This window comes from Pipra filicauda, unplaced genomic scaffold (genome assembly GCF_003945595.2).
Source record: "Pipra filicauda isolate LSUMZ 115617 unplaced genomic scaffold, ASM394559v2 scaffold15_size4787011_pilon, whole genome shotgun sequence".
NCBI lineage: Eukaryota > Metazoa > Chordata > Aves > Passeriformes > Pipridae > Pipra > Pipra filicauda.
Window position 1 is genome coordinate 3,470,119 of NW_024104096.1, and position 27,831 is coordinate 3,497,949.

General features: G+C 36.8%; 1 protein-coding gene across 3 annotated transcripts in view; it reads left to right on the plus strand.

Annotated features, from left to right (window-relative positions):
* VCL (vinculin) overlaps nt 1–27,831 on the plus strand; it is a 58,723-nt gene that overhangs the window by 17,717 nt on the left and 13,175 nt on the right. For all 3 annotated transcript variants that reach the window (XM_027739881.2, XM_027739878.2, XM_039379220.1), the window contains exons 2-13: nt 1,826–1,896; nt 8,196–8,346; nt 10,226–10,334; nt 11,962–12,084; nt 12,346–12,506; nt 18,284–18,374; nt 19,004–19,151; nt 21,121–21,274; nt 22,265–22,440; nt 23,361–23,551; nt 26,234–26,433; nt 26,930–27,058. In XM_027739881.2, the coding sequence (XP_027595682.1) occupies nt 1,826–1,896; nt 8,196–8,346; nt 10,226–10,334; nt 11,962–12,084; nt 12,346–12,506; nt 18,284–18,374; nt 19,004–19,151; nt 21,121–21,274; nt 22,265–22,440; nt 23,361–23,551; nt 26,234–26,433; nt 26,930–27,058 (1,704 nt within the window). The remainder of the gene's footprint in view (nt 1–1,825; nt 1,897–8,195; nt 8,347–10,225; nt 10,335–11,961; nt 12,085–12,345; nt 12,507–18,283; nt 18,375–19,003; nt 19,152–21,120; nt 21,275–22,264; nt 22,441–23,360; nt 23,552–26,233; nt 26,434–26,929; nt 27,059–27,831) is intronic.

Here is a 27,831-nt window from a genome sequence, read left to right on the forward strand (position 1 = left end):
GCTGATAATGCTTCTTTGAATAGTAAACCTAGATCTATCCTTTGATAGAAGAGACTTATGCTTTCCAGACTGAATGACAAGATGCTTTTTATATGATCTAATAAAACTAGGAGTAATTTTAAATACATAAAGCATCAAGTGTAACTTGTGCAAAAGTTGTTTCTTGGTTGCTCCTGACTGATTAATGTGAAATAACAACACAGATTACTAGAATGGCCTTCAGTGTGAAGTGCCCCACCCCATTGCAAACTTTATTTTTTTGCATTCTTTAAAAATTAAATGTTTTCAAATGTATTTTTTCAATATAATGAACTATATGCAGATTGGTACAGCTGCAAGAAAAATCTTGAAGGCGTGGTTCTTGGAAATAAAATATTTTCTTTCTCTTAATTTTCGCCTGGTGACAGTCCTTTGTGTGAACAGTGTGTAATCCAAAGTTAATATGAATTACTCTGCTTTTTATGTCATCTTGATCATGCATATATGCATACAAACTTGTGAGAAATACAAATAACATTGTTCATGAATGCAATGGAAATAATTAGAACAAAGCGGGCATACTGTCTAGTGGGTCATGTAACCCTGTCTCAGGATTTGGGGCGTGAGATACATTTGGAATCGTGCTTCTGAGGCATTGCCATGAAGTTTGGGAGTCAAAGCAACACCACAGTGCTATGCATGAGGAGGGGGCAGGATCGTTGGTGAGCCTACAATGAACACAAGAGACAGAAACCAACCATAAAATTCAAGGCCTTTAACTTCCTTTTTGGTCTTCCTTCTTTACTTCTAAGTAACTATGTGACTAATTGTGAGTGTAGTACTAATATCTATTAAAAAAAATAGGCTAGGCTGAATCTGTGAAGCAAATAGAATACTAGGACCAATGTACTTCTGTAAAGTTCCTCTGAAAAGAACCAGACCAAGGAGACACAGTTTTTGGCAAGCAGCAAAAATTTGCAAGGAAATGGAAGGCTGTGCAGAATTAGAATTGGCAAGTGCTGTGCGTACTGACACACTACATCTTCTGTCAGAAACCAGCAAATCTTTAAACACCAGCTGATCAGGGATTTTCAGGGCTATCTTGTCAGCTTGAGCAGGTCTGGCAGCTCTTAACACAAAATAGTGTCTGGGTTAAAGACCTTCTGCTTTGTGATGCCTTTGTGAATAGCTTATTCAGCTGGAAAATACAGCGAACAAAGGAGCTGGAAATATTTTGTCAAGTTGGTGATCTCACAGTTCAGAGAGTCAGCTACCAATTATAAAGACTTCTATTGTATAACACAAGAGCTAGTGTATAGAGAACTCCAGATCTTACTCTATCTCTTTCTTTATTAACTTCTGCATGATTATTTTTGCCTAAAGGATGCTGTGAATGTGGATGTGGGGTGTATTCTCAGTAATTAACTACATTTTTCTAATAGACTAAGTTAAGTAGCAAAATGAGGGTAATTTTTTTTAAGTTTGAACTTGATTTCTGATATATGGGGACTAGGAGGGAGGGAAGTCTTCAGAGTTCAGTGATTAAGTTTTTGCAACTAAGTGCAGAAAAAAAAGATAGTATTGTTTCTATGCAGAGTGGGAAGAGGGAAAAGTGTGTTTGTCTGTCCCCATTCAATTTAGTAGAGATGTTGGTAGGAAACAATTTAGATTTCTAAAGCATTTTGAGACCAGATGGTCTCAAAAGCAGACACAGCAACAAGAACCTAGTGAAAAAAATTATCAGTAGTGCAAAGCGGGTTTTTTTTTGTTGCTATTTTGCTACTGGCTTTTATCTGGCCTTTACACTGAAATTTTGTTTCTGAAGTATGACTTCTTTCTCCTGCAGGTTGGAAAGGAGACTGTGCAGACAACAGAAGACCAGATCTTGAAAAGGGATATGCCACCAGCGTTTATCAAGTAAACTCATTTTATTGTAAATCTTGTGTTGTAGGTAGAGGAAACCTATTCCAATGGTAGATTACTGTTACTCGTTTCTGCTGTACAGATAAGAAAATATTCTTATGTTTGAAAAGTTCTTAGGTGTGTTGAGGCTGACCTTTGTCAGGAACAACCTTTTGAGCAGCAGTGACTTGTTCTGTTACATTCTGTACATATAGGTACATACATAGGGCATTTCTTCCTTTAAAAACAATAATAAAATAAATCAGATTACCTGCATGCTGCTGTAGGTTTACCTAACAGTGCCAGAGATAATGTGGTGCTATCAATCTCTTCTGTTTTATTTGGTGGATGGAAAAGTGTGAATTTGTCAGTGTAGGCAGCTATTGCATGCGATATACCTGCTTGGAAATATAAGATATTTGAAAAGCAGTGGCTTACTGCAGACAGTCTAGTAGACAGTAACTCCACTTAGAGCAGACACTCTTAATTCTATGACTTGCTGTCAAGGACAACTGACTTTTTCCTTCTCTTACCTTGAGTCTTAAAAATGATACCTCACATCTTGTTGTGGAATTCCCGAGCTGCTTATTGCCATCAGACAGACTTCTGCTGAAGTGACTGCCCTACAATCTACTGAATATAGTATCCTCTATTAATGCTGTCCCATGCATACAGAATGACTGACTATTTTAATGTGTTTCCAAACACCAAACAGGCAGATAGTCAAAACAAGAAAGCATTGAGGCAATTAAGGAAAATAATAAAATGGAGAAGAGAGACGATGTCTAAAGAGAAAATTTATGGTAGGCAGTGAAAAGGATTTAGAGTTTGTTGCATTGTAGGTTGACAAAATGAATAATTAAAATAATGTTTAGATCCAGGTAGTATTAGCATATGAGTTCAAGAATGAAATAGCTGAATTATTAGTGTAGTAGTCTGTCACTTGATACCACCAGTGTGTCAATCAATGAGATGCTACTGCCTGAGAAACTTTCTAGGGAAATCTGGGGAACAGGAGGTCTATGGGTCTGACATACTTTTGGAGCAAAAGGCTAGAAATTCTGTATTAGAGAAGAGAATTAATCATGGCTAGGCTTCGCAAACGAAGATTTAGGAAGGCACTATCCACATTTGTTACAGTAGAAGAGAATTAATAGATCCTAGATATATATGGTGTCCTGTGGGTGAATTGACAGTGTTTCTGTGGAGGGAAATTCTGCCTTATAAATCTGTTGGTATTAGAAATATCACAAACAGGAGAAAGGGTAATCCAGGTAATACAGTATACACTGATTTCTAAACTTTTTGGCAGAGTCTACAGACTTCTAAAAAAAATGAATTAGCCACAGGGTAACATGAAAAATTCTTGTATGGAAAAGACAAAATGGAAGGTGGAAGGAAAAATTAGACTTTTAACCCTGCCAATGGCAGGAGGAAATCAGTACAGCTGCAGAGCTCTCTGTTGGGATTGTGCTTTTCACTACATTCATGAAAGCTCTGGAGACCAGACTGAGCTGTGAGGCAAAAGTACTTGCCAATGACCTCAAGTCTTATACGAGGGAGTGAGATTAATGGATGACTGAGAAATTACAGCATGACCTTATTAACTGAAGTGACTTGATATTAAGTGTGGATTAAATTATTTTGAAAGATCTAAAATGATGTGCACACGGGAGAGCAGCAGTTCTACGGTCAGATAGGATGATCGACTGAACTGACCCTTACAAATTGTGAGCAAGGTTCTTGGAGCTGTGATACATTGGAGAGAGCATCTATTATGTGCTCATAGTGGTCAAAAAGTAAATAAAATATTAGGTTTATCTTCAAAGAATGAAAGACCAAAATGTCACTGTCTATATTTTTCTCCCACACCTTAAATACTGCATGTACTGGTACTCCCACAATCTTAGGCTATAGTAGTGCTGGAAAAAGCTCATAGAAGGGCTTGGAGAACAAAGGCATGGAATTACTTCTGTATAAGGCAAAGCTAAGTAGGCTGGAACTCTTCAGCCTGGGAAAAGTGACAGAGGGGATTGAGGCCCCTGACAAAGGTCTAAGGAAATATGAGTTGCATGGAGAAGATGGAAGCTTGTACTTTTCTTTTGCAAGAACTTGATGGGGGAATTGCTTTAAACTAGTAATTTATAAACCAACAGTAGGGGAGATTCTTTGTACAGCTAATTGTGCACTGTTAAAACTCTTATATGGGTTTGGAGGTTAATAGCTAAGTACTTAGAAGAATCCATTGTGGGTTATCAAATAGACAAACTACAGGAAGTCCCAAGAACTGAAAATAGTTGGAGGATGGGAGAATGCCTGGAGGAAGTTCGATAAATGCTCATCCTGTTCCTAACCTTCCTTAGGCATTTACTCGCAGCTGCTTTTGGAGGCAGGCTACTGAGCTAAATGGGCCTTTGATACAATCCACTGCAGTATTTATCATGCTGTGTTCCTGGTGTGTGATCCTGTTCGGGTGTAGAGGGGCTTGATTTTTTTTTTTTTTTTTGAGGGGAGTGTTTACTTGCTTCTTGATGAATTAAACCCAAGCAATTTTGATTGTGCTCATTTTCTAGATGTGTAGAGTTTTTAGGTAATTTCCAGCTTCTTTTTCAGCTAGACAAGTAAGGGATTAAGGAAAAGAGATTTTCTTAATTTCAGTGTTTGATCAGCACTTAACAGACTGAAGACTTCAATAATTAAATTGCTGTAGAAATGTGATACAAGCACTGCTGAACAGTACTACTTTATGCTAGGTGCAAGAACTCTTTCTGCAACAATTCGTGACTGTTTGAACTGTGATATAATGAAAAATAGGAAACAAAGCTATGTGTCATAGTAATGAAACATAGATCACCTAGTACCTACTATCCTAGGTGCAGTAACATGGGTTAGGAATGTTTGGTGGCCTCTACAAATGACAACCTATTTAATTTTTTTTTTTTTTTTAAATCTGGAATTTATATTAAAATGAACTAGTACATGTTAATAGTTTCTTGTTAATGCTGTGGAGTGTATTGTCACTGATATCTTGGTTGTGGAGACAAGTGACAGGAACAGGTGAGCTGCCAAGGGAGTCTTACTTTTTCCTGCATTAAAGGACAGAATTTGGGTGCAGGAAGTGAAACAGAGAAGGGTCTTCTTTTGTTTTTGTTTTCCCGAGAAGGAGGCTTTTTTGTTTCTGAAGCATTGTTTCAGGAATTGGCATTCCTCTTCAAGGGAGTGCTCCAGCAGCATTTGTACACAGTACACATGTGCTAGCACTGCATTCCCTGTCCATATTTCCTCCATTCAAAAGGATCACCAGTCTTGAGGGAACCAGTCTTGGAGGATGAAGGACATCTCTTATTCTTTTGAAAGATTTGAGACTGGCATTGAGGATTCATAATGAATATCTATGATGCTAATCTGTAAAGCTTTTCAGTAGGAGTGTGATGGTGCAGCAAAATAACTTGCTGGCTGCTCAGAAGCTGTTTTGCATCCTTTTGTTTGTTACTGACATAAACCACATGGAAACTGTTGACTTAGAGTTAAAAAATGCTATCTTCTTTATCTTAATTGTCTTAATCACCAGGGAGTATGAATAATGATTATAATTTACATCAGATGTTTTGCAGTGTGTTCATATTACTTGTTAAACTTCTCTTGTTAAGAACTAAAGAACTACAATCTCTAGGCAAAGAATAGGGTAACACCTATTTGTTTACACTGAGATAAAAAACTTGTGTTTCACTTGCATGCACAAACTCATTTAACAAATCAAGCAGCAATACTATTCTATACTAACATTATTTTGGTAGCCAAATTGGAGCTGCATTGCTGGTAACTATATTAACAAATTAATATAAAATATTTGCTTTATATTTCTCGAACTGCAAGTAATCTAAATTATAGTGAGTAAACTGGAAAATGACTCTGGAAAAAGCAGAGGTCAATCCTAAAATCTAAAAACTAAAATGGTAGTTTAGCATAAGCTACAGTTATTTTCCTCACATTTCATAAGGAATACACTTAACAGGGGTGAAACCGATTAACTACCAAAAGTAGTGTGGTTAGAAATATCATAACCAGTGTCTTCCCCACAAAGAATTTGGCTGGTGTTAACCTAACTTTATTGTAATTATAATAAATTACAAAAAATAAATATACTTTTTGTATAAAGCTTTGTAGTTTTTTTTTAATGTTGCAGTATAATGCAGAGATTAGAAATTTCACCATAGCAATGAACTACTATTCCAAACTTCTGAATGAGTTTGATTCTTGTGATAGAACAAGGAGTTCATTGCAGTGAATGTTTTTAGTAGTTTTTGGTTGTTTGTGTTATTGCTTTGTTTGGTTTGGGGTTTTTTAATGAAAGTAATTAAATACTTTTTTCCCCGAATTCTAGTCTTTTGCTTCCTAGTATGTGTGCTTTGCAAAGGGAGAAGTATGTCTAATTTTTTTTAACACCATTCTGCTTATTTTGTACGTAGTTTACAATCCTGGAGTATTTAAAGTGCTTTGGGAAGTTTACACAAAATGGGCATTATATTAGTAAAATGAAAGGTTACTTTTAAGAGGTTCAACCCTAAAAGCTGTAAATGAAAACTTTGAATCTTTAGAAATTTTCATTAATTATGGTGACTTCTGGTATAATATACATTTATTTTAATTCTTTTCTTTACAAACAAAAAAGCCAGCATGGAGATAATTATTAGTATTAAACAGATGACCATGAAATTAAACTGTAGGAAATTAAGTATTTCTGAGCCTAGAGCTCTGAACTAGCTGAATAGGTGATTTGTTTAATCCCTTTCTTGGCAGAGTTGAAAAGAATAAACGTGAGAAGCAAGCACAGAAATCTAATTTAGTGAAGTCAGTTGACTTTGATAATACAACCAAGTGCCTTGCATAGTAATGAGCAGACCATTCCCACTTTCTGCCTTCAAATCCTTCTGCATTTTCTTACTCAGTTATGAGTTCCTGCTATCTGATACACCGAGCAGATGTCTCACAAAAAGAGCAGGTTATGGTAATGCAGCTGGCCCAATTTGATCTACTCTAGGGAGCCATTAGCTGAAAACTTTATTTTCTGGAAAAAAGTGTGTTTTCCTGTAATAAGTGTCTTATTTCTACCGGTTAAATTTACATGTAACCATTAAGTTCTAATACTTGTGTTAGCAAAGAACAGAGAGGAAAAAATGGGATAACTGTAACTTTCCAAAAGTACTTAACTGGAAGTATGATAAAAGAGTGCATCCAAGTGTAGAAACTGGGCTACGTGACATGCAGGAAAAAGTGGTGGTAAGAGGTAGCAGCGCTGTAATAAAAGGGTTTAATGTTTGTTGGAACTTCATGCAACTCGAATGAGCACATGGCACTCACATGCACAGACCCAATGCATTACACCCCACCCAAAGGAAATTGGAGAGAATGGAGGAAAGTCACAGCCAGTGTAGTCAATAACTGCAGGAGTAGCATAGCTAACAGGAAAGTGAAGTCTGCATTTTGTATTTCCCTAAGGTGTCACAGAGTACTTACAACAAGAGAACAAAACCAAAACCTTTTTAGTCTTCCAATTTTTGATATTTTACAGTTGTTTTGTTAAATGTCTTGATGGAATCAAATTTCAGAGCTAATTTTCTCATTGATGTACCTTCTGTGTTGCTGTAGTTACATACATAATATCTTGCCAAATTTCCTTTTTGTTCTTAAGTCTGGAATTGCAAGCTGCATTTGAAGATTGTACCTTACCACTAAATTTTGTGGTTATTTAAAATTTTATTTCTGTTGTTAATGTGAACATTCTAAAGAGCTGGACAGCTTCAAAGCACAGGGAACAGTGTCCTGGTTTTCTTAATACTATGTTATTTTTTCTAAATGTGTAGTTATCATTTAATATTTATTAACAGCAATTGCTACTTGAATGACAGTGCATATACAAGGCTGATGAAAGTTAGGAATTAATTTGATTGTAAAGTCCTAAAAAAATAAGTGTTTTATTCCCTGCCCTTGTCCTGAAGAATGTAGGGTATTTTGCTGGGTTGGGAACTCTCCTTAATGCCACTGTAGTGACTGCTGTACAAGGGGTGCTTCAAACATTCCCTACGTGGGAAAGATTGCATGACTTCTAAAAAACTGCATGGTGTGGTTGCTGGTTACTTTCTTGTTAAAGTGAATATAATAAATACTGTTGCTTTTTAAACTATAGAGGTGTAGAATGATCAGTTTGCTTGCAGTGCTTCAAGTAGTGAAGTTAAAAATTAAATGCAACATTTTCTCAAGTCTGTCATATAGACAGAAACTAATCAGCAGGTTTTGTCTGATGACTTCCCCAGGGTGGAGAATGCCTGCACTAAACTTGTTCGGGCAGCCCAGATGTTGCAAGCAGATCCTTATTCAGTACCAGCTCGTGACTATCTGATTGATGGCTCAAGAGGCATCCTTTCTGGAACATCAGACTTGCTTCTGACATTCGATGAAGCGGAGGTAGGAATCCCAACATGACTGACATAGGTATCTGCACAACAGTATTATTAATTAAACTATCCCCCTTTCTGAATTAGCTGACCTAACTACTGAGTAGATTAACGTGGTATTGATAATTTTAACTTGATTGGAAGCATATTTTTTTATTCCTTTCTTTAGAAGGATCTTAGACTTGTTGCTCGGTTTTGTTCAGAGCATCTTTACGTGGCATAATTTACGTGTTGCCTGTGATTATTGCTGAAAAAGGCCTCATCCCATCTACTGTCTTCCTGACAATTTTCTGTATTCCCTTCACCATACCTATTACTGATTCTTATATTTTCTGTATCCCTTCACTAGAAAGCTCTAGGCCACTTCTTAACCCGTTTGTCTGACTCAATAACTGTGGCAATTTAGTTGGCCTTGGAGAGCAGAAGGTAATACAAATTTGGACTGTCTGGCTGGGCAGGCAGAAGGTATATTCTGATAAATCTTAGAGTTGCTATGTTTTGTCTGCTGCACAAGTCAAGGAGTGGCTCAGAATTGCAGTTTGTCCATTGTCATATGCACAAAAAAAGCCATAGTTGCAAGGAATCTTAAAAAGGAGTCATGTTTGAAGATGTTTTTGGGTATAAATCATAGTTTTGGCGTTCTTTCTGGGCACATGGAGTCTTGCTCATTTCTAAATAAGAAATAGTATGCTACAATGAAGAAATGAAGCTCATGCTGTTAGAAATGCTGATATTAATCCTAATTTTGCATCAATCTATGGAATTGTTTTACTCTTCCATCTGTTCTGAGTAGTCTAACATCCCATCCTTGTCTCATTTAATCAGCTAGTGCTACTGTTAGCATGCTTCTCTGAAATGAGGAGAATGCTGTGGGATTTCTCTGTGGCAGTTGTGATTCTCATTATTTTAAGTGATTTTTAATAGAAGTTTTAGAGGACAGAATTTCAAGGAAGTCTTTTAATCTCCCTGCTTCCAGTGTTTAGGAAATGACTTGAGCTCTCTGAAGTTAATGCTTCATTGTACTAGTCTGTCAACTGCATGTTAACCAAAGGAAGACATTAGTCTGGAATGATTGACTTGTCACAAATACAGAAGTTGGCATGTCTCTGTCCTACTGTCTTTCAATATGAACTCATGTTGGGACAAACTGAAATGAGTTTCAGAGGAAATTTTGATCTATTCTAGGGACTGAACACTGCATGTGGTTGATACGAATCAAATGTTAATTAACTCATTCTTCAATAAGAATTGTATATGGTGTTGTCAGAAATAATGTGGTTTGGGAGGTTAGAAGATTAACTGACAGAGAACTCTGTTTTGGAATCAAGTAGGAACTGAAAAAGTTAAGCTGAAGTGGAGGTCCAGAAGTAAAGTACAGCCTTCATAGATTTTTCTGGAAAGCTTAAGATTTTGGATCTATCTTTCCTGCTGGAATGCTGGATAATGTTTTATCCATCTGTAAAACTGTGTGGTGAATATTTCCTCTGAAAGCTTGAAGTCTGCTTTCTGTGTAGTTTTGCTTTGTGATTTAAGTTAAATATTTTTATTGATGAAATTGCAATGAAAAACTTCAAGCATGCCAGCGTACCTAAATGCACTTCTTTATAACCTATTTTCTCAATGCTATCCTCATTTATCGTACAAAGTGAAAACACTGGAAGCAGGAATTTGCATTTCTGAGTAGTGGAAAGCTGATTAAATATTGTCTTGTCATTACAGCACTCAAGTAATGATATTTTGGGTAACTTATTCAGTATCTCAGACCTTTGTGATTCCACATTCATCATGTTAGCAAATGCTATACCTATTCTGTCTAATAACGGGCTTGCATTTCTAATTCAAATGTAACTTAGCTTCACCTAACAAATAATGGAACGTTCCTCTTTTAGGTCCGTAAAATCATCCGTGTCTGCAAAGGAATATTGGAATATCTGACTGTGGCAGAAGTGGTAGAGACAATGGAGGATTTGGTGACATACACGAAGAATCTGGGGCCAGGTTTGATTTGCTACAGCCTTTCACAAATATACTAAATATAGTCCTTTCCACTACTTTGTTTTCCCCACTGTACCTTCCTCACCTGAGTTTCAAGTGTTTGGGCAGTGATAGAGCAGTTGCTTTGAAAGTGTCTGTTGGAAAGAGTTTTACACTAGAGGGTGAATGATGACTATTTACTGATTCACCTTCTCCTTTAAGAATGCAGAAGAATAAAGATGTTGATAAATCTTATGTGGTACACGAATGATACATACTATATTTTTTCTACACTGTGAGGGAAGTAAGCATGTGTTAGTAAGGGTAAAACAAAAAAGAAAGGAAAAAGCTCTGTAACTAAGCACTCACAGATACAAAAATCCATTAAACTGATAAAATGTCTGTACTAGCTGAGATAGTTGGGCCTAGTAGAAATTTCTTGGAGTAGTATAAGAGTACATGCCATATATTAGAATCTTAATGAGGTTGCAGAAATAGCTGTCTTGCAGTATAATACAAAAGCCCAGCTGTTACAGAAATTCTTTGTTATTTGATGCTCCTTCACTACTTGTTACTTCAGTGTGTTAACTCACACTGTCACCAGTGTAAGTGATTAGTAAGTAGCTTCTGGCATCCTATAGAAGCTCTGTTTTTGCCTGAGCTAAATGCTGCTCAACACTTGCAGCCCATGCCTACAAAACTTTTATGCCTGTAGTCATTGTTCCCTTTAGATACAATAATGGGCATCTGAACTTAACTATTAATGTGAGTACTATATAAATAACAGGAGTATGTGCAGGTACGGTTAAAATCAAAGTGCTTATAGGTTTTATGTTGAAAGTAGAGAGAACATGATTACCTATTTAGGCTTTTGTCATTTGAAAGGAAAAGTGGTTCTGCACAGCTCACCTCTCTGTACTGTCAGTGTGAGAATTCTACTACTTTTCAGTGATGTCATGAAAGCAGTGTTATATTAAGATGCTAACCAACAGAAAGGTAACTGAGCCAAAGAATGTACAGCTTCCTTCCAGTTTTGTCCCCTGTAGGAGAGAGAGTAGGACCACAACAGCACCAGTTTAAATAATCTTAAATTTTTATGAAGTTTTGTCTGAAGTTTCCATGTGTTCTGTGTAGTGAACCTCACAAGTCTTAGATATTGCAAATAGATCTGCTCTAAAATAAATTTAGTTCTTTTCCTACTTCTAGGGCACTGAAATATTTCTAGCAGATCTGAAGTATAAATAAATACAGTTCTTGACCTCTGGTAGAACCTCAAGGCAAACAAACAAAACCCTGATGTTTCCTTTCTCTGTCACTTAAGGCATGGATCACATCTTAACAGAATAGGAGAAAAAAACCACCCCATAAATTAGCTTCCAGAATTCATGAAGTGACTTTGTGTCCTAAAACAGTAATTTCAAGTATTTTCCAATTTTATTGGTGGGATTTTAAATCAAAAATTTAGAGGAATCCATTCTACTTTACATAGTGGCTAGATTTTGAATCAGTGACTTCTCTGAAGTGTCTGGAATGTGCTTTAAGTAACAGCTGCTAATATAAAGATTGTTTTAAACTTCAATACAGTTTTTATGTGCCTTGTTCATGTTTTGAAAACTCAGCTGTTGCGATGTTCAATTGCTTTAATCTTTAGGGATGACAAAGATGGCCAAAATGATTGATGAGAGACAACAGGAATTAACTCATCAGGAACACAGGGTTATGCTGGTAAACTCCATGAATACTGTGAAGGAGCTATTGCCAGTACTTATTTCAGGTATTTTTTTGATTTGTTTTCTAATGCCACTCTGAATTACTGTTTTGAACTGGAGTTCCAATGTCTTATATTTATTAAAAATAACCTTGACATTGCTTCTGCATTCATTGCAAATAACTGTGCTATTTGTATTAAAACTACAATCTCTTTGAGATAAAAGGGTCCATGCAAAAGAAAATGTACTATATAAGTACTGTGGGTCACCTTGACCACTGATTGGATCTTGCATGTACCTTTTTCTAATCTATGGTATTTTCACAGCTATGAAGATTTTTGTAACCACAAAAAATTCTAAAAGCCAGGGAATAGAAGAGGCCTTGAAAAATCGCAATTTCACAGTAGAGAAAATGAGTGCTGAGATAAATGAAATAATCCGTGTATTGCAACTCACTTCCTGGGATGAAGATGCCTGGGCAAGCAAGGTACTTTTCATACCTACATTTATATGTATGTTTAATTTTTATCTGTTTGCCCTTATAAACTTATGCTTTTGACACTGTTGAAGTATGTTATTTGTGCATCAGTTTTGTAACACTGTGTAATCACATCATATAACCTCTTCAAGGTTGAAGAATATCTTCAGAGATGAATATATTCATGTGTCTTTCAAAATTAGCTTTCTCTCAATAAGCAAAGTTAAAGTAGTGTGGCATTTGAAGGTGGCTCAATAGTTTACAGCAACTCAGTGGTCCAGCAGAAGACAGATTTGTTCAGTTTAGTTTTGGCATCATTAGGAAATCCAGAATATAGTGTATTCCTCTCAGACAAGGATTTTTTCCTATAATAGCAACTTTGTAGCTAGGTATTCATAAGTGAGGATGAGATTTGTGTTCTAGATGCTGCTAGAAAATATAGGAAGCTGTCATATTCTTTGTACAAAAGTCCTGGAGTTGAGAAATTTTAGTATATTTTTGGGAGATTCCTCCTTGAACACCTTCCCCTTTTTCCCCTGCCCTAGTTTTGTTCTGGACAGAAGAGTAAATTTTGAGTGTTTGCCTTGTCTCAAAGAAATATGTTAGACTGAACAGCCTTTCTGTGTAAGTAGGATGTGTGTGAAGCTGGCATATGACAGGATTGGTTCTTTACAAATCAGTGTTAAACTATGTGAATGACTACAGCCACTTACCTGGAGTTAAACGCTGCTCTTAAGTGATACTGAAAATACTGAAATGTCTAGAAGACTGTAAAGCAGGTCTGACAGACAAAATCCTAAAAGTGCTGTGGGCTTACAAATAAATGTAGCTGTGTAACTGAAATTCCTGCCAATTTTTTTTTGAGCACTTGAAAGTAAATTGCTAAAGGGATTTTTTTTTAAGGGTTAGTGCTATGAGCAAAAAGTTAGTGTAAGTATCACTAAAGAATATATTGAGGCCTGAAGCCAGACTGGTTAGCAAATGCAGTCTTGCAGGAAATCTAACACTGATGTAACCTCGACATAAAATCACTTTGGCCTGTGTTGTTTGGCACTTGACCTTTAGTTTGCCTCTTGAGTTATTTCGTCACTATCACTTCCTTATTATGACTACTGTATGCATCTTTGTTTTTGTTGTCCTGTTTCTTACCCTTTTCTCACCTTTAGAAGGTAAGCTTTCTCCCACACCCTCCACCTTTACCTTGTACTAAAATCAAAGACAGCATGTATGTGGGATTTTTGTGCTGTGTGCTGTGCAACTTCTTGTGTGCCAGCTGTGACACCGTACTTATGTTTGTACACACCAAGTTTTAAAAGGATCTTAATAGCTCTGTCTAGCTGTCTGTGGAATTGGCTGTCACTAAGAGAATGGTAATTGCAAGCTGAACTGCATTAAGACTGTCTTTCTGAGTCTGATTAGAGTTAGGCCAAGATTTTGCAGCACATTCTTGCTGAATGCTTTTGTGTTAATTTATGTTACTTGTCTTTGTAGTAGCAAATAAAGGATCCAGTCATGCAGGAACGAGCTTTCTGCATGGCCAGAAAGCTTTATTAAACCAGGAATTTTGTCTATTCCATAATGTTTTACTAGCAACCTTCCTTCAGTTCAGGTGGTTCATGTTCTTTAGATCTAGGCCTAAAACTGCAGTTTTGTATGTGCACTTTTTCAATTCAGTTTTATTTTTTGATTTAAGCTTTGCTGTATTTTACGAAGTGCAAATACAGTTTTATTTCACACAACAAATTTGGAAGTTTTTGTGGTAAAGAAAAATGTCTCTTGCAAAAAGTTGGCAATTTAGCCTTAGGAAATTCTTACTCTTCTTGCTAGTGAGGAAGATCAAGAAAGGATTTCATTAAGAAAACATTAGACATATTAGCAATATTTCCTAATGGAAAATATTGGTCATTATGCTTAATGTGTAAGTATGTTATGTGGACTAGTATAATAAAAGTATCATTATGTTCTGAACTGAGAACTTTTTAATTGTATTTTGGTTTTGAATTAAGGTACACTGATGGTTTGGAACTGTAACACTGGGGATTAACCAAACAGTCAGGATAAAGCATTTGAATTGAAAGATGCAGTGGGATGAAGAAGCAGGAACTAGTTTGCTACTGGCCACCTGTTACAGACCTTATCCTGTATTTGCATATATATCTAACAGTTGACTTACTCATTATTTTTCTGGAAGGGAGATGAAGGAGCTATTTAATTGTAGTTGAGGTTACTGTTGCATGCATTTTGCAGCTGCTGGTCACGGGAAAGATACTTTCCCCATGTTTTTCTGGAGCAAAGTAAGGTGTTTGCAGATGCACAGCCTTGAATTTTTGGCTGTGTAATAAAGCTGTTGTTGATGTTGGAGTTTATTTTATGGTTATTATTCTATCTTGAATTGTTTATACATTGAAGTATCACAGTCTGTCTAGAGACAGTGGATGATGAACAAGGTATGGAGCCAGAGCTGTAGGGGTTTTTGTAAACTATTTGTAGACTCCAGAATGTACGTTACTGTTACTGGATTCCAATAATCTCTACTTGCACCAACACTGCATTTTTTAAAATAGCATGCTGCTTTAGAATTGAAATACCATTCTCTAACAAAATCTTGGAGGGAAAAAAATAAATCTGTATTTCTTTCTTTCATTCAAAGCTTTGCACCTTTTTTCATTGAATTTTTGATTTTACAGAGGAATTGAGTTTTCTCTTGTATATTCTTAGTGTTTATTTTAAAATAAATTTTGAAGTAATATTCAATACAAACATCTATTTCCATAGAAATGGAAGGAGTTAAAAGTTGTAAGAAGCTGAGGAGTATCTGGTATCTTGCAGGATTGAACCCTGAATGGTGACTAAGCTATTTGTCCTGCCAGGACAGGAGGCTGGCTTTGCCTATTTCCTTCAACATTGCCTTCTTTGGTAATGAAATGCAGATATCCCTAGACTAGACCACTTCACTGAGTCAGAGGTTGCGCTTTACATTCAGTTGGATTTATTTTGCTCTTTTTCAAAGCAGAGCCAATATCACCTGCTCCATGAATAAGTGCAACATTCTTGGTAGTGGCAGAAGTGATGCATAAAAGTATCTTGAATAAGGGCTTCTTTGCTTTTGCAACTACTTGGAAAAAAAGCCAGCTTGCTCTTTACCCTTCAGACAATGTTGCCCTAGTTGTTTAAGTTGATTAAGTTTTTTATCTCCCTGAAAAAGTAATAGCGCTGCTTTTGTTAATGAAATTCCTTTTGCCAACAGGGGAACTGCAGGGAGATGAGAAAATGAATCAATTTTTGCTGATAAAACAACTTTTTTGCAGCCTAGCCATTGGATGGTTTTTTCCTTGTTTGCAACTGATATTCTGCTGGTAAATCCGAAAAAGGTTAATTTTAAACAAGATTTGCTTTTTTAGGAAGGAACAAGGTATTTAAACAGGTAGAGAAATCAGGACGATCCAAGATACTTGTAAGCAGTAAGACCTTGAGCAAGTTGCTGTGGTTTGTTTAAACTGAGTATTTCTGCTTTTGTCTTCTTGCTTAATAGCCTGAATTGGTGGACAAGTCCAGACCTTTTCCTTTGCCAAGTATCTGACACCAGACACAGCTCTTGCAGAAACAGCAGTGCAGTATCAACAAACCTAGTTAACAATGCATTCTAATTTTCTATTTTTATTACTCATCTTATTGCAACAAAAACTCCTCATGAAGCTGAAGTTGAGAGATTCCTTGAGCTGTGAAGATGGGAAATTACTGCTTTAAGATCAATAGTCTTGGAACACTTCAACTGCTACACTAGGATTTCACCAGATTTTTTTAAATAGGGAAAGGGGACAATGTTTTACAAATGTGAGTACAGAGGCACACAGGATAGCAAGACTTACACTGAAAAGCAATCCAGTTATATAGCCTTCAGATGACATGGCAGATGCATCCTGTTACTGCTTGGGTAGTTCTAGCAATTATCTCAAATCGTGAGGGTAAAATCTAAAATAATCGTGATTTTTTCCTCAGAAAGAAGACTTTAGAGTCAGAGGCATCTGTATAATTTTGCTGAAAGTGCAACTCTGCAGGCAGCTGAGGCAACACAAAAGCCTGTGTGAGTGAAAAGGGAGGGGCAAAGACAGTTTTCCCAACACTCTCCTTTTCTCAGCCCACACCTATCATCTCATCAACACAATAAGCAACATCTGTTGCCTTTTTAAAAATTCAGTGGGTTCTTTGTTTCAGATTGTTTCTGGGTAGATGGGCCTGCAGTAGACCATTCATTTTAAAGTCAAGTGGCTTCAGCCCATATATAAAACACAGAAAACTGTAACACCTACTGTAATAGGTAGTAAGGTTTCTATATACATTTGAAAACTTTAATGAATATTTACTTGTCTCTTATCATACAGTAAATGCACAATTCTCAAACTATAGAGAAGACAGCTTTTAAAAGAATGTGCCTGCCTCCCACTCCTTAGCTGCATATCCTACCTTTTTGGTTTTTTCAAAGAGGTCCCAACTAAGATTTGAGATCCAGTTTCTAGATTTGAGAACCAATCATCCATCTGAAAATAATTCTGCGTTTTATGCTCTCTCTCAGGCTGTGATTTAAGAGCCTTTAAAAATACTCAACAGTGTCACAGGACACTTTAGAAAGTTGGTTGCTTACTTATATTATAGCACCTTATGAATAGCTGACAGACCAACATGCCTGAATAAAAATGCCAGAATGTTTACAGTATTGTGTCTTTGAGACTAAGCATACAGAATGAACAATTCCACAAAAATGTGGCATTTTTTCAGTGTTGTCAGGATACCACATGCTATACCAGATACTGATCATTGATGCTTGTTGGCTCTTCTTCATACGAATGGGACACGGGCAGTCAAATTCAGATAATAAGGCAAGAGCTAGGCTTCTTTTTATCATCTGTATACTAATCATAGGATGTTAGATGCATTTCAAATTATTTCAATGACATATGTGGTAAAAAGCTATTTTGGCTTTTTTCCAACTTTTTACTTAACGTACTTGTTTCTGTTTTCACTGTCCTTCCATTTGTGTAGGATGGAAAACTTGTGGCCTCTAGTGGAGAGGTAGCACACAAATAATAAACAGAGTAGTGGAGAAATCAGAACTGGGTGGTTTTATCTCCTGGAGTCAGGTGTTGGATAATAGTGGCAGAATAGTGAAAGAAGCAGCAGCTTTGATGCTTCTCTCAGAAAGTTCAGAGTTTAAAACAACCACATGTAAATACATGTGTTTCTCTCTGAAGGCATTAAACTCCATATCTGAGAATTTGAGGAATTAGCTGGTAATCTATTTTTTTGCAAACAGCAATTGTTTGACTTAAAGCAACAGAGCAGGTGAAAAATGCAAATGTGCAGCCTCTTACACTGAAGTAAGTAGTAAAATTCACTGCCAAATTTTCATTTCTGAAAGGTTTACTATAATTATATAACTTTTCTATGTGCCCTGATGTACAGTAAGGAAAAAAGGGAACTAACTCCAAGATGTGTGCTTATTAGAGCTCCAGTTTTAGAAATTAAAACACTAATAAATGAAGGAATAGAAAAGTCACTAAAATTGCATGCTTATTTTCTGCATTTTGAGTGAAATGAAAATGTCTGTCCTAATGGGAAAGAAGTGATTATGACCTGCTAGTTTGAAAGTGGTTTTTGAGCTGCTTATACGAATGTGTTTCTGTAAGTAGACTCTGCTTTATAGAATCTTTGTCTGCTTTGGTTGTGTTGATTATTTGTGCATTTGGGGTTTTTTTGAGCTTCATTTTGGTGGTTTCTTTTTTGTAAAGGACACTGAAGCCATGAAAAGAGCGTTAGCCTTGATAGATTCGAAGATGAATCAGGCAAAAGGTTGGCTGAGAGATCCAAATGCACCTCCAGGTAATATTAAAAAAAAAATAACAGCATAAAGTATTTTCATTTTTAAAGATCTTAATATTTCTGTTGTTTAAGGCAAAATTGTCTTTAAGCACTGTTAACCTGTACGTAGTGGATCATTCTGAAGGAGCCTATATTTATTCCTTTATTGAACAGTACTTAATTGCAGTCTTTGGTAATGTTTAAAATCCCTCCTTTTTATTTTCAAATTTGTCTAACTTCAGATTTGTCTAACAGAATCTCTTTACATGTTTTTCTTTCAGTCTTGATGTAAAATTTTTAACATGAAAATCTGCCATAAATACTCCAATTGCAATTATCTTTACTTATATAAGTGGTTTGCCTTTGTATGTATCTTTAAAGTAAAAAAAACTAGATAGAGGCCTTTCCATTTGGACTTGGAAAGACCTTATCAGAATTACTTCCTCTGAAATCAAAGCCAAAATAATAGAGTTGTAAAAGTTGGATGTGAATTGTTGGGTTTTGGTGTCTGTCTCATGGCTTTTCAATGAATGTGTTTTCCCAGCTGAACCCGATGCAGTTAAATGTGTTGGGACATGATGACTCCAGTAGTTTACTCGTACATGTCAGGGAATGGCTTGTTTGTCCTACTGACTGACTCTGTGTCTTAGGGGATGCTGGGGAGCAAGCAATAAGGCAGATCCTTGATGAAGCTGGAAAAGCAGGAGAACTGTGTGCAGGCAAAGAACGCAGAGAGATTCTGGGAACATGCAAAACTCTGGGACAGATGACTGACCAGCTGGCTGACCTCCGAGCTAGGTGAATCTAGTACTTTGAATGGACAGTTTTCCAGTGCTGTTAAAATGTTTTTTCTGAACTTGCAGTTGTGTCACTTCCTAATCTGTATTTTGCCTTTTTTTTACTTCGGTCTTTTCTGAATAGTATGTTTTAGTAAGGGAAATGTTCATTATATAACATGATGATCAGAATTGCTCAGGTAGATAATTCAGAGTTTGCTTAATGTCAAACCCATAACCTTCCTCCAAATTAGGCAGAAATGAAGTTTTAAACTCTACTGTGAAGTCTGTCCTCCAAAGAGGATATACCCCAATTACTGTAAGATACTTGAATATTCTAGTCTTTAGGTGTTTCCTTTGAGTATAAGGAATTTTTCAGCTGCTTATCAATGTAGTAAATTGTTAAGCTAGAGTGCTTTAAAATTGGTTTCTTTATTTTGTTGTAACGCTGCTCCCCACCCTGCAAAAATACCACACCCAGAAACCCCAGAAAGCTATTCATTGTGATCCATTAAGGATACAGGTGATAGTAAATTGGTATAATGTTTCTCCTTAATGTTAATGAATCTTCTGAACTGTTTGAAAAAGCAACAGAAGTCAGGAGTGTTTTATTTAAAATAAAATTTAAAAAATAATTAAAAAAAAGGTTTAAGGCCCCAGTGAAGTGCAGGAAGTGAGCAAATGCAAATTATTTGGAGAGCTGTGTTTTGAGTCACTTCAAGAAGAAGTATTCCCTGCTATCACTTTAAATCCATAGACTGCTCAGCTCTGAAGTGTTGCAATGATACGTACACAAGCTTGAAATAGTTTTCAGGAAGAGTTGTTAGTTTGCTATATAAAGGCTAAAAAGGCCAAAATTCAGAAATACAGGTTAGATTGTCATTGAAGTGATGTATATTAGCTGTAGTAGTGGCAGTGGGTAAGAAGCTGGTTTTAGTTTATCTTCTCTTGGATTCTCAGTTGATTGCCCTGAGAGAATTTAAGATCTGCTTTGAATCAGTTTTTGCACAGTGTTAGAAAATAGGCAAAACTCTTATTCCTCTTCCAAAGCAGTGGCTGGTGTCAGCTTTGTATGGTGTACAATTTTTGGAGGCAAAGGAAGAGATAGGACTTAGATTTACTAAAAAATGATTTAGTTTATATACTGGTTTAATATGTAAATAGCTTCAACTCAGCCAGTGAAAAATAAGGTATAAAGAAAGGTATTTTGAAACTCTGGCCTGACTCTGTAAATACACCTCAACATCTCAATAGCTTGTCATGCTTCCACTTACTGTAGTCTTTTAAAAGTTAGGAGTTTGATTAAGTTCACATGTTAACAAAGCTTTTCAGTAGTCAGCTGATTTTGGAAGAGTGCAGCAAACATACTCAGGCATATGGATCTAAATAATCTTTCTATCCAGCTTCTAACTCCTAAGCATTTGAACAAACAGCGCTAGTGCTGTAAATTGTTTTCTACAGCCCTGTAAATTTGTCTTGCTAGTATCCTTCTCAGCATTTTAAGATCTCTTACCAATAGCCTGTAACCTTTAATCTACTTTGTCAACATGATTGAGGCAGCTAAGATATTTTATTTTCACTTACTGACTTGCTGTCCTCACTTAGGTGTGGGGAGACATAACTCCTGCAGATTCTGACCCTTTGCAAGTCTATAAATGAGAAGATAAGAGGCTTTGTCTGGTGTACTTGAATGCAACTGTATCCATAAATGGCCTTACTTTGTGATACTTAAAAACTGTTTGTTCTTCTGAGGATGCTAAATGTCACATTCTGAAATAGGGAAAATAAACTTAGTTTTTATCTCCTCTTGTTGTCATGTTATTCCTCTGTAATTTTTTGCTTTCTTTGGGGGGGAAAAATCTGATTAAATACTGTATATCTGGCAATAATAGCTGTGAGTGCTCATAAGCAGTTTTTGTTGCCTCTTCACTAGAAAAGAGGTTTTTTTCAGTCCTGAGCTGAATCTGTGGTGCTCTTTTTGTCTTGGGCAGAGGACAGGGTGGCACACCCATGGCTATGCAGAAAGCACAGCAGGTGGCCCAAGGTCTGGACTTGCTCACTGCAAAAGTGGAGAATGCAGCCCGCAAGCTGGAGGCCATGACGAACTCGAAGCAGGCAATTGCTAAGAAGATTGATGCTGCTCAGGTACCACCAGTGCTTTAATAAATACTTCAGAACGTGATGACGTTACTGCTGTTACAGATGTTATTCTGCACCACTGTAGTTGCTTCCAAAACAAATCTTGACCGGAATAACATAGAAGGGGTACTTGTTTTAACAATGAACAATCTTAAATTCAGTAATTAACAGCGTGCTGTGAGTTTTGCTACAGTTCATGACCTTTTCTGGTAACTTTTTTGGCGTTACTAAAAATTAATAAATTAACATGATGGAACACCCTAAATTTGCATATGAACTAATCTTATTAAAGAAAAGAGTAGAGGAGTTTCAGGCTGCACAGACTGATGGATATAACTAGAGCCCTTCGGGTTCTGTTTCGAGAGTGGAATCTAGGATTTAGAACTTAATACTTTTGACAAAAGTGAAAAAAGGTTAATGAAACTGCATTTTCTTTTAATTGATCCTTTATTTTTGTAACTTAATACCCCTCAATGGTCAGTCGGTTGCCCAGTGATAACTGTGATGGTGATTAAATGAACATGTTATATATACCTTATCTAAATGTGTATATGTGTATATAATTATCAATATATAAAGATACATTAATATTACATATTTATCAAATGAAATGCTAATGGAACACTTTAGGAAGAGCTCTATAAAGTGTGCCCCAGTGGGCTCAGGAGGATCTGTTTTCTTTTTTTTCTGAAAGCCAGATTATCAGTCTCTAAAAGCACAAGATAAATTTTACTTCTGAAAATATTGTTGAGGGGAAAGAGTGAATGTAAAGTCTTTGGGTAGATCTTGTCTTGTTTGACATCTTTTTCAAAACAGGAAAGCTATCAGACCATAGAGTGACTTCATGGTATCTAATAAACAGAAATTGCTTTTGAGAAGTATTTTCTCTTAAATACAATTTTGAAAGCCAAATTGATATTTGGTGGGTTTTTTAAAGCATCTATAGAAATAATATTATTGTTTGTCTTCACCTGTACACGACTTCTTTGTATTAAGAATTGGCTTGCAGATCCTAACGGGGGCAGTGAAGGAGAAGAACATATCCGGGGAATTATGGCTGAAGCCAGGAAAGTTGCAGAACTATGTGAGGAGCCTAAAGAAAGAGATGATATCCTTCGTTCCTTGGGGGAAATCTCTGCTTTGACAGCCAAGTTGTCAGATCTGCGACGACAGTACGTATTAGTTTTATCACCATTCATTTATTTGATTTACTATCATTTTCCGTTCACAATGCTGGGCAAGATCAGAATATTGATGATTAATTGGATTAATGATGATTAAAATAAAAGAAAAAACCTAGCTTGCACTAGCTTATTTAAAAGAAAAAAAAGATTAACTGAAGATGTTACCATTACAATTACCTAGAAATATTTTCTTTCTACTGCCTATGGAATATTTGACAAGCAAACTGAAGCCAAAAGTGAGCTCATTTGTACTGTCAAAACAACGAGGTAATGGGAAATTTAAGTTTGTTTATACAGGCAGATGTCATCACTGTTTTTTGCAAAGCGGTTTACTAAATGTCAAAGTGGAATATCTACCACTTCCATCAGTGTTCTAAGCTGTAACTGCAAACTGCATAAAAGAGGTTGCTTGAGACTGGAAGAGGAGAAATGGTTATTGTATGAACTGTGGTCTTCATCTAAGGCCAGTGGGAATATGGAGATACATATTTTTCTTGCTTCATTAGTTAGATAGTTTGAGTTTTTCTTGAGCTTTAGGTGCTGCAGGTCTTAATGTGCTACCTCTTGTCAAGTTCATGTATAACCTTCGGCCTGGGGCTACTTACTTTCCTGCTTGTAATCTGTATGGCTCAGAATCTGCTCATAAGACAGCCATGGATGTGGGAAATCAAGTCATACACCAGTTTTAGCAAGGACAGTACTATGGCTTTCCCCACCTTGGTGCTGTGTTGAACATATGTAATACCCAGGTACCACAGCAGGCAATTGCTCCTCAGAGTCTCAACTCAAGTGTCAAATTTAACCTTATTTAAAAAGTTGAAGTAACTTTCATTGTGTCTTCCTGCTGAATTTGAGACTATCTATAAATGATCTTTATAGGACTATATATTTTTTTTTTAAATGTTTAGTGGGAAAGGTGACTCTCCTGAGGCCCGTGCACTGGCTAAGCAAATAGCTACATCACTTCAGAATTTACAGTCCAAAACAAACAGGGCTGTGGCAAATACTAGGCCAGTTAAAGCAGCTGTCCATTTGGAGGGCAAGATTGAACAAGCTCAGAGGTGGATAGACAATCCTACAGTTGCTGATCGGGGAGTAGGTAAGTGTTTCCATGTGTTCTTCCCCCCCAGTTTCACAATTAATTGTTAGTAATTTTTGTGGTGGAAACAACTGCTCCTGAGATGCTGAGGATGCATTGACTCTTCACTGATGTGGAGACTTGGAGATTTATAGCCAACTCCTGGCTGAGAAATTATAGAATCAAGCTGGCCTGTGATTCCCTTTGTGTTCTGGAAAGAACTTTCCTATTCATTCCTAAAGAATAGGAGAACTTTGGCTGTACAGCGCACAAAGACAGCCTGCTCCTTGCTTTTATTATGCAAATAGAGTGTCTTGAATTTGAATTTATACCTACTTCAGCAAATTGAGTAATTAAGTCCTTCAGAGAAGAGAAAAACATTCATAAACCTGACCTAAAAATATCACTTCTTGGGTTATCTGAGGAGAATGCTACGAATTAAAGAGAAAGGGGATCTGATAATCCAAGTATGCTATCAGTGTGGTTCAGGAGTTGCTGTACTGAGAGCTTATTGTAAACCATTTCAGAAATGTCTTGTTTATCTTCTCCTGATGTTATTGCAAGTAGATACATGAAGCTTGAAAACTGGATTGAGTAGTTTTTTCCACAACAGTTCAGCTGATCCCGATGACTGACTGGAAGCACACGTTATAAGAAGTGGTATAACTGCAAACCTTTAATACCTCATTCTCACGCTTCTCCCCATCTGTCCAGATAACTTTTGTTGTGTGAATAACCAATGACAGATCCTTGAACTAAAGATCAAACAATGATGTTGATAGCTTGGACACTCATGAAGTCTAAATTTAAAGGAAACATTTTAAACAGAATAGTGGGGTTCCGTGTTTTGCGCTTGCTGATGAGCCGATTGCATACAGAATGAGATGAACGAGAAGGTGGTAGATAGGTCTCCTAAGATGTTTTGACAGTGGCTGAAAACCTTCCTAATTTTGATCTTTCTCTTGAATATAATAACCTGTCAGGTGGTCGGCTCAAAAAAATCCACAAAACCTAAACTTAATTTTTGTTATTTTTAGTTGAAAAGAAACAAAGGTAACTTAAATCCTCTTGGAAGTCTCTAATGACCTAATAAATCATGAGGCTTGCATACATACTGGGGGCTTGCTGAAGAATTGAAGTTTCTCAGCAGTCAGTTTAATCAAATGCTGGAGTAATACGTGTGACAAAAATGTGTGTAGAGATGCAAGATGTGGCATGTCCCATAACTTTAATGTTTGTAGTTCAATAAAGAAAATTCTAGTTGTAACATGAGGTCGTTGTACGCTTTTTTTCATTTAAATGTCTTTCACTTGCACTGGCACTTGGCAGGATATATTAAGGTATATTAAGAATATAAATCAGATATGTTCTCTTTTCAGTCTGGACAGCACTTCTGGTAGAATTTGGCCTAATATTTTCAGTGCTATAATAACGGTAGAATCCTTCAGTGTTCTCTGCAGTAGTAGGGACTATGTTACAAATAATCCCGTGGGTTTGCTGGTAACCCAGGGCAGTGCTTCAACAAAAGCTAAACTCTGAAATAAAATAGAGGCATAATGTGTATTTTGTTTTATAAACATGTCAGCTACTTGACTAGTGTTGGCTGTTACAAATATTGACTTGCACTCCTATTCTGAATTACCCAAGCTAAATGATGGCTGAAGTAGTAATAATTGGCACATACAAACTAGGCAAGATGTACTGAAATAGTAAACTGGTGTGTGAAGCATACTTGCTTGGCTGCACTTGACCTAGCAAAAGAGTAATTAGAAAACATCTTGGGACATTCCAACAGCACCAAACTTAGCTACACTAGTAAGTTTTCTAAAATGATGGTGGCAGTGCTGAGTGATTCTTGGATAGTTTGGTACAGTGACAACTTCCTAAGTAATTTTGAGCTTGATCACAAAGTTGGATTGCATTAGCTTAAAATTATTCTTCTGTAGATCTCTGAGGGACTTAATATATGATGAGTTCTTTTAAAAGAATACTGCTGTTGTGTTATTGAAAGAGCAGAGAATTACATTCCTATGAAAGAGCAGGAAGTGTCTTTAAGTGAATGAAGGGAATCACCTTCATTCACTTAAATGAAAATTAAGTGAAAATGAAAAAAAATGATATTTTTTTTTTTCCATTACAGAAAAACTTTCAGTTCACTGCAGAGCCTTTGTAAGGTGTTCCCTACCCCCTCCATCCCCTCCAATCCCGGATACTTGACACTTCTTACCCATGGTTTCTGGAATTCTAGGAGGGGGCATTCTGCTTCTTTTATTTATGGTTTCTACGTGGCTTTTCCTCTTGCTTCTGGTACTCATCTTCTGATGATTTGGGGGTGAATTGCAGTACTTGGAATTTGCAAGTGCTTTCTATTGGAGTTAACAGATTAGTTATGTAGAAATACCTGACAGCTGTCATGGTTAACTTCTGTCAGACCACTTTAGTTAAAAAGGATGCATTTCTAGCCAGAGTTGCTGAATTAAGCAAAAAGAAACTGGAGAGAGTTGAATTCCTCTGTGGGTTTGATCTGCAATTACTCAATGATAAACTGCAGAAGATCTTTTCCACCACCTAGAAAGGTGTTGTAAAAACCCCAAGAATTCTGATGTGTACATGTATGTGTCAGTACTTCATGGTGCATCTGATTTGTACCCTCAGTCTTTTGTTCCCCTGCATGCTGATGCAAGATGACTTGTTCCCCTGCAGGGCAGGCAGCGATCCGGGGTCTGGTTGCGGAAGGTCGCCGTTTAGCCAACGTCATGATGGGCCCGTACCGGCAAGACCTGCTTGCCAAGTGTGACCGTGTGGACCAGCTGGCTGCTCAGCTCGCTGACCTCGCTGCCAGAGGGGAGGGGGAGTCTCCTCAGGCCAGGGCAATTGCTGCTCAGCTTCAGGACTCACTGAAGGTACAAGTCTGCTCTCGTGCAGGCAAGCACACGATACACTGAAGCACTTGCGCTCCTCTGACCAAGCGCTTGTGTGTGTGAGGCATCAATAAAAAGGAAAGTGCTCCAAAAAACCTGTTGGGTTAGCTGAGATGTTTCAACCAAACTTTCTACAAAGACCTTGTTATCATGCTTAGGGGTTAATTCCAAATGAACGGTTTAGTAGGAAAATGGAAGTCTCTTTTAAAAGAAAATAGTGTACTAGCATTGCAAATTTGAGGGGCAAGATCTCAAATGATGCTATTCATAGCTTCTAATGCTGCTTCCAGGAGTAGTATGTAAGCTTCGTGTATTTCAAATTATGTAAAAGGTAATTAATCATGATTTTAAGGTTATTTTATCTTAATGTCTGCTCTTGGAATGGGCTTTTTTTAACAAGAGGAGGTTTTATGGAATTTGAATCCCTACAAACTTTATACCCCTGTATCATTTGCCAGTAATTTTCCTGTATTTTAAGGATCTTAAAACACGGATGCAAGAGGCAATGACCCAGGAAGTTTCTGATGTCTTTAGTGACACCACAACTCCTATTAAACTGTTAGCGGTCGCAGCCACTGCTCCCTCTGATGCTCCCAACAGAGACGAGGCAAGTATACCCAGGTGGTCTTTTCCTTCCCATGGGAAGCTTCACTTAGTGTTTAATTTTACCTGAATTGGTATTTTGAAAAATAAACCAGTGTTCTGAAAAAAGAATTGGTATTTTTTCCTCAGGTTTCTGTTACATGTTTACTAATTCTGACAGCATAATGATTACTATGCAAATCGCTCTCTGGAGTCTTGGAGACTGTGAATTGTATATCCCTGGAAACTCTGTTGTCCCTGACTTCAGTAAATGGCAAAGATCCTTGTAATGTTGGTATCACATTGCCTTCAGCTGGCTGAAAATTCTTGTGCAAAAACTGCTGACGCATTAGTTAGTGGGTTTTATATCTCAGCATTACATAAGCTGATTACAATAGTCAAATTCATGCCAGGATTTATCAACAGATTCAACTTCTTCTCTTCCTGGATATTGTTTCCTGTACTTCAAAGCTACTGGCTGCACGTGAAGTATCTAAAACTCTGTGTGTGGCAGCTCTGTTTGTCTAGTTTGTTTTAAACATGATTAAAATTATTCCCAAGGCCTTGGAGAATTCAGCTTTATGACAGGATGGCTTTTTGTCGAAGTATTCTGTTCCTTGAAAGGACTGTGAAAGGAGGTGAAACTTCAATTTTTAGGGTAAACTCCCTTATTTATCTTTAAAATATAGTTACTTTTGGATTATGGGTTTGAAGATTAATCTCTAGGAGCTAAAATAGTTTTAACACAGTATTTGTTGCAGCAGTTGTCATCAGGAATGAATGAACTTAATACCTCAA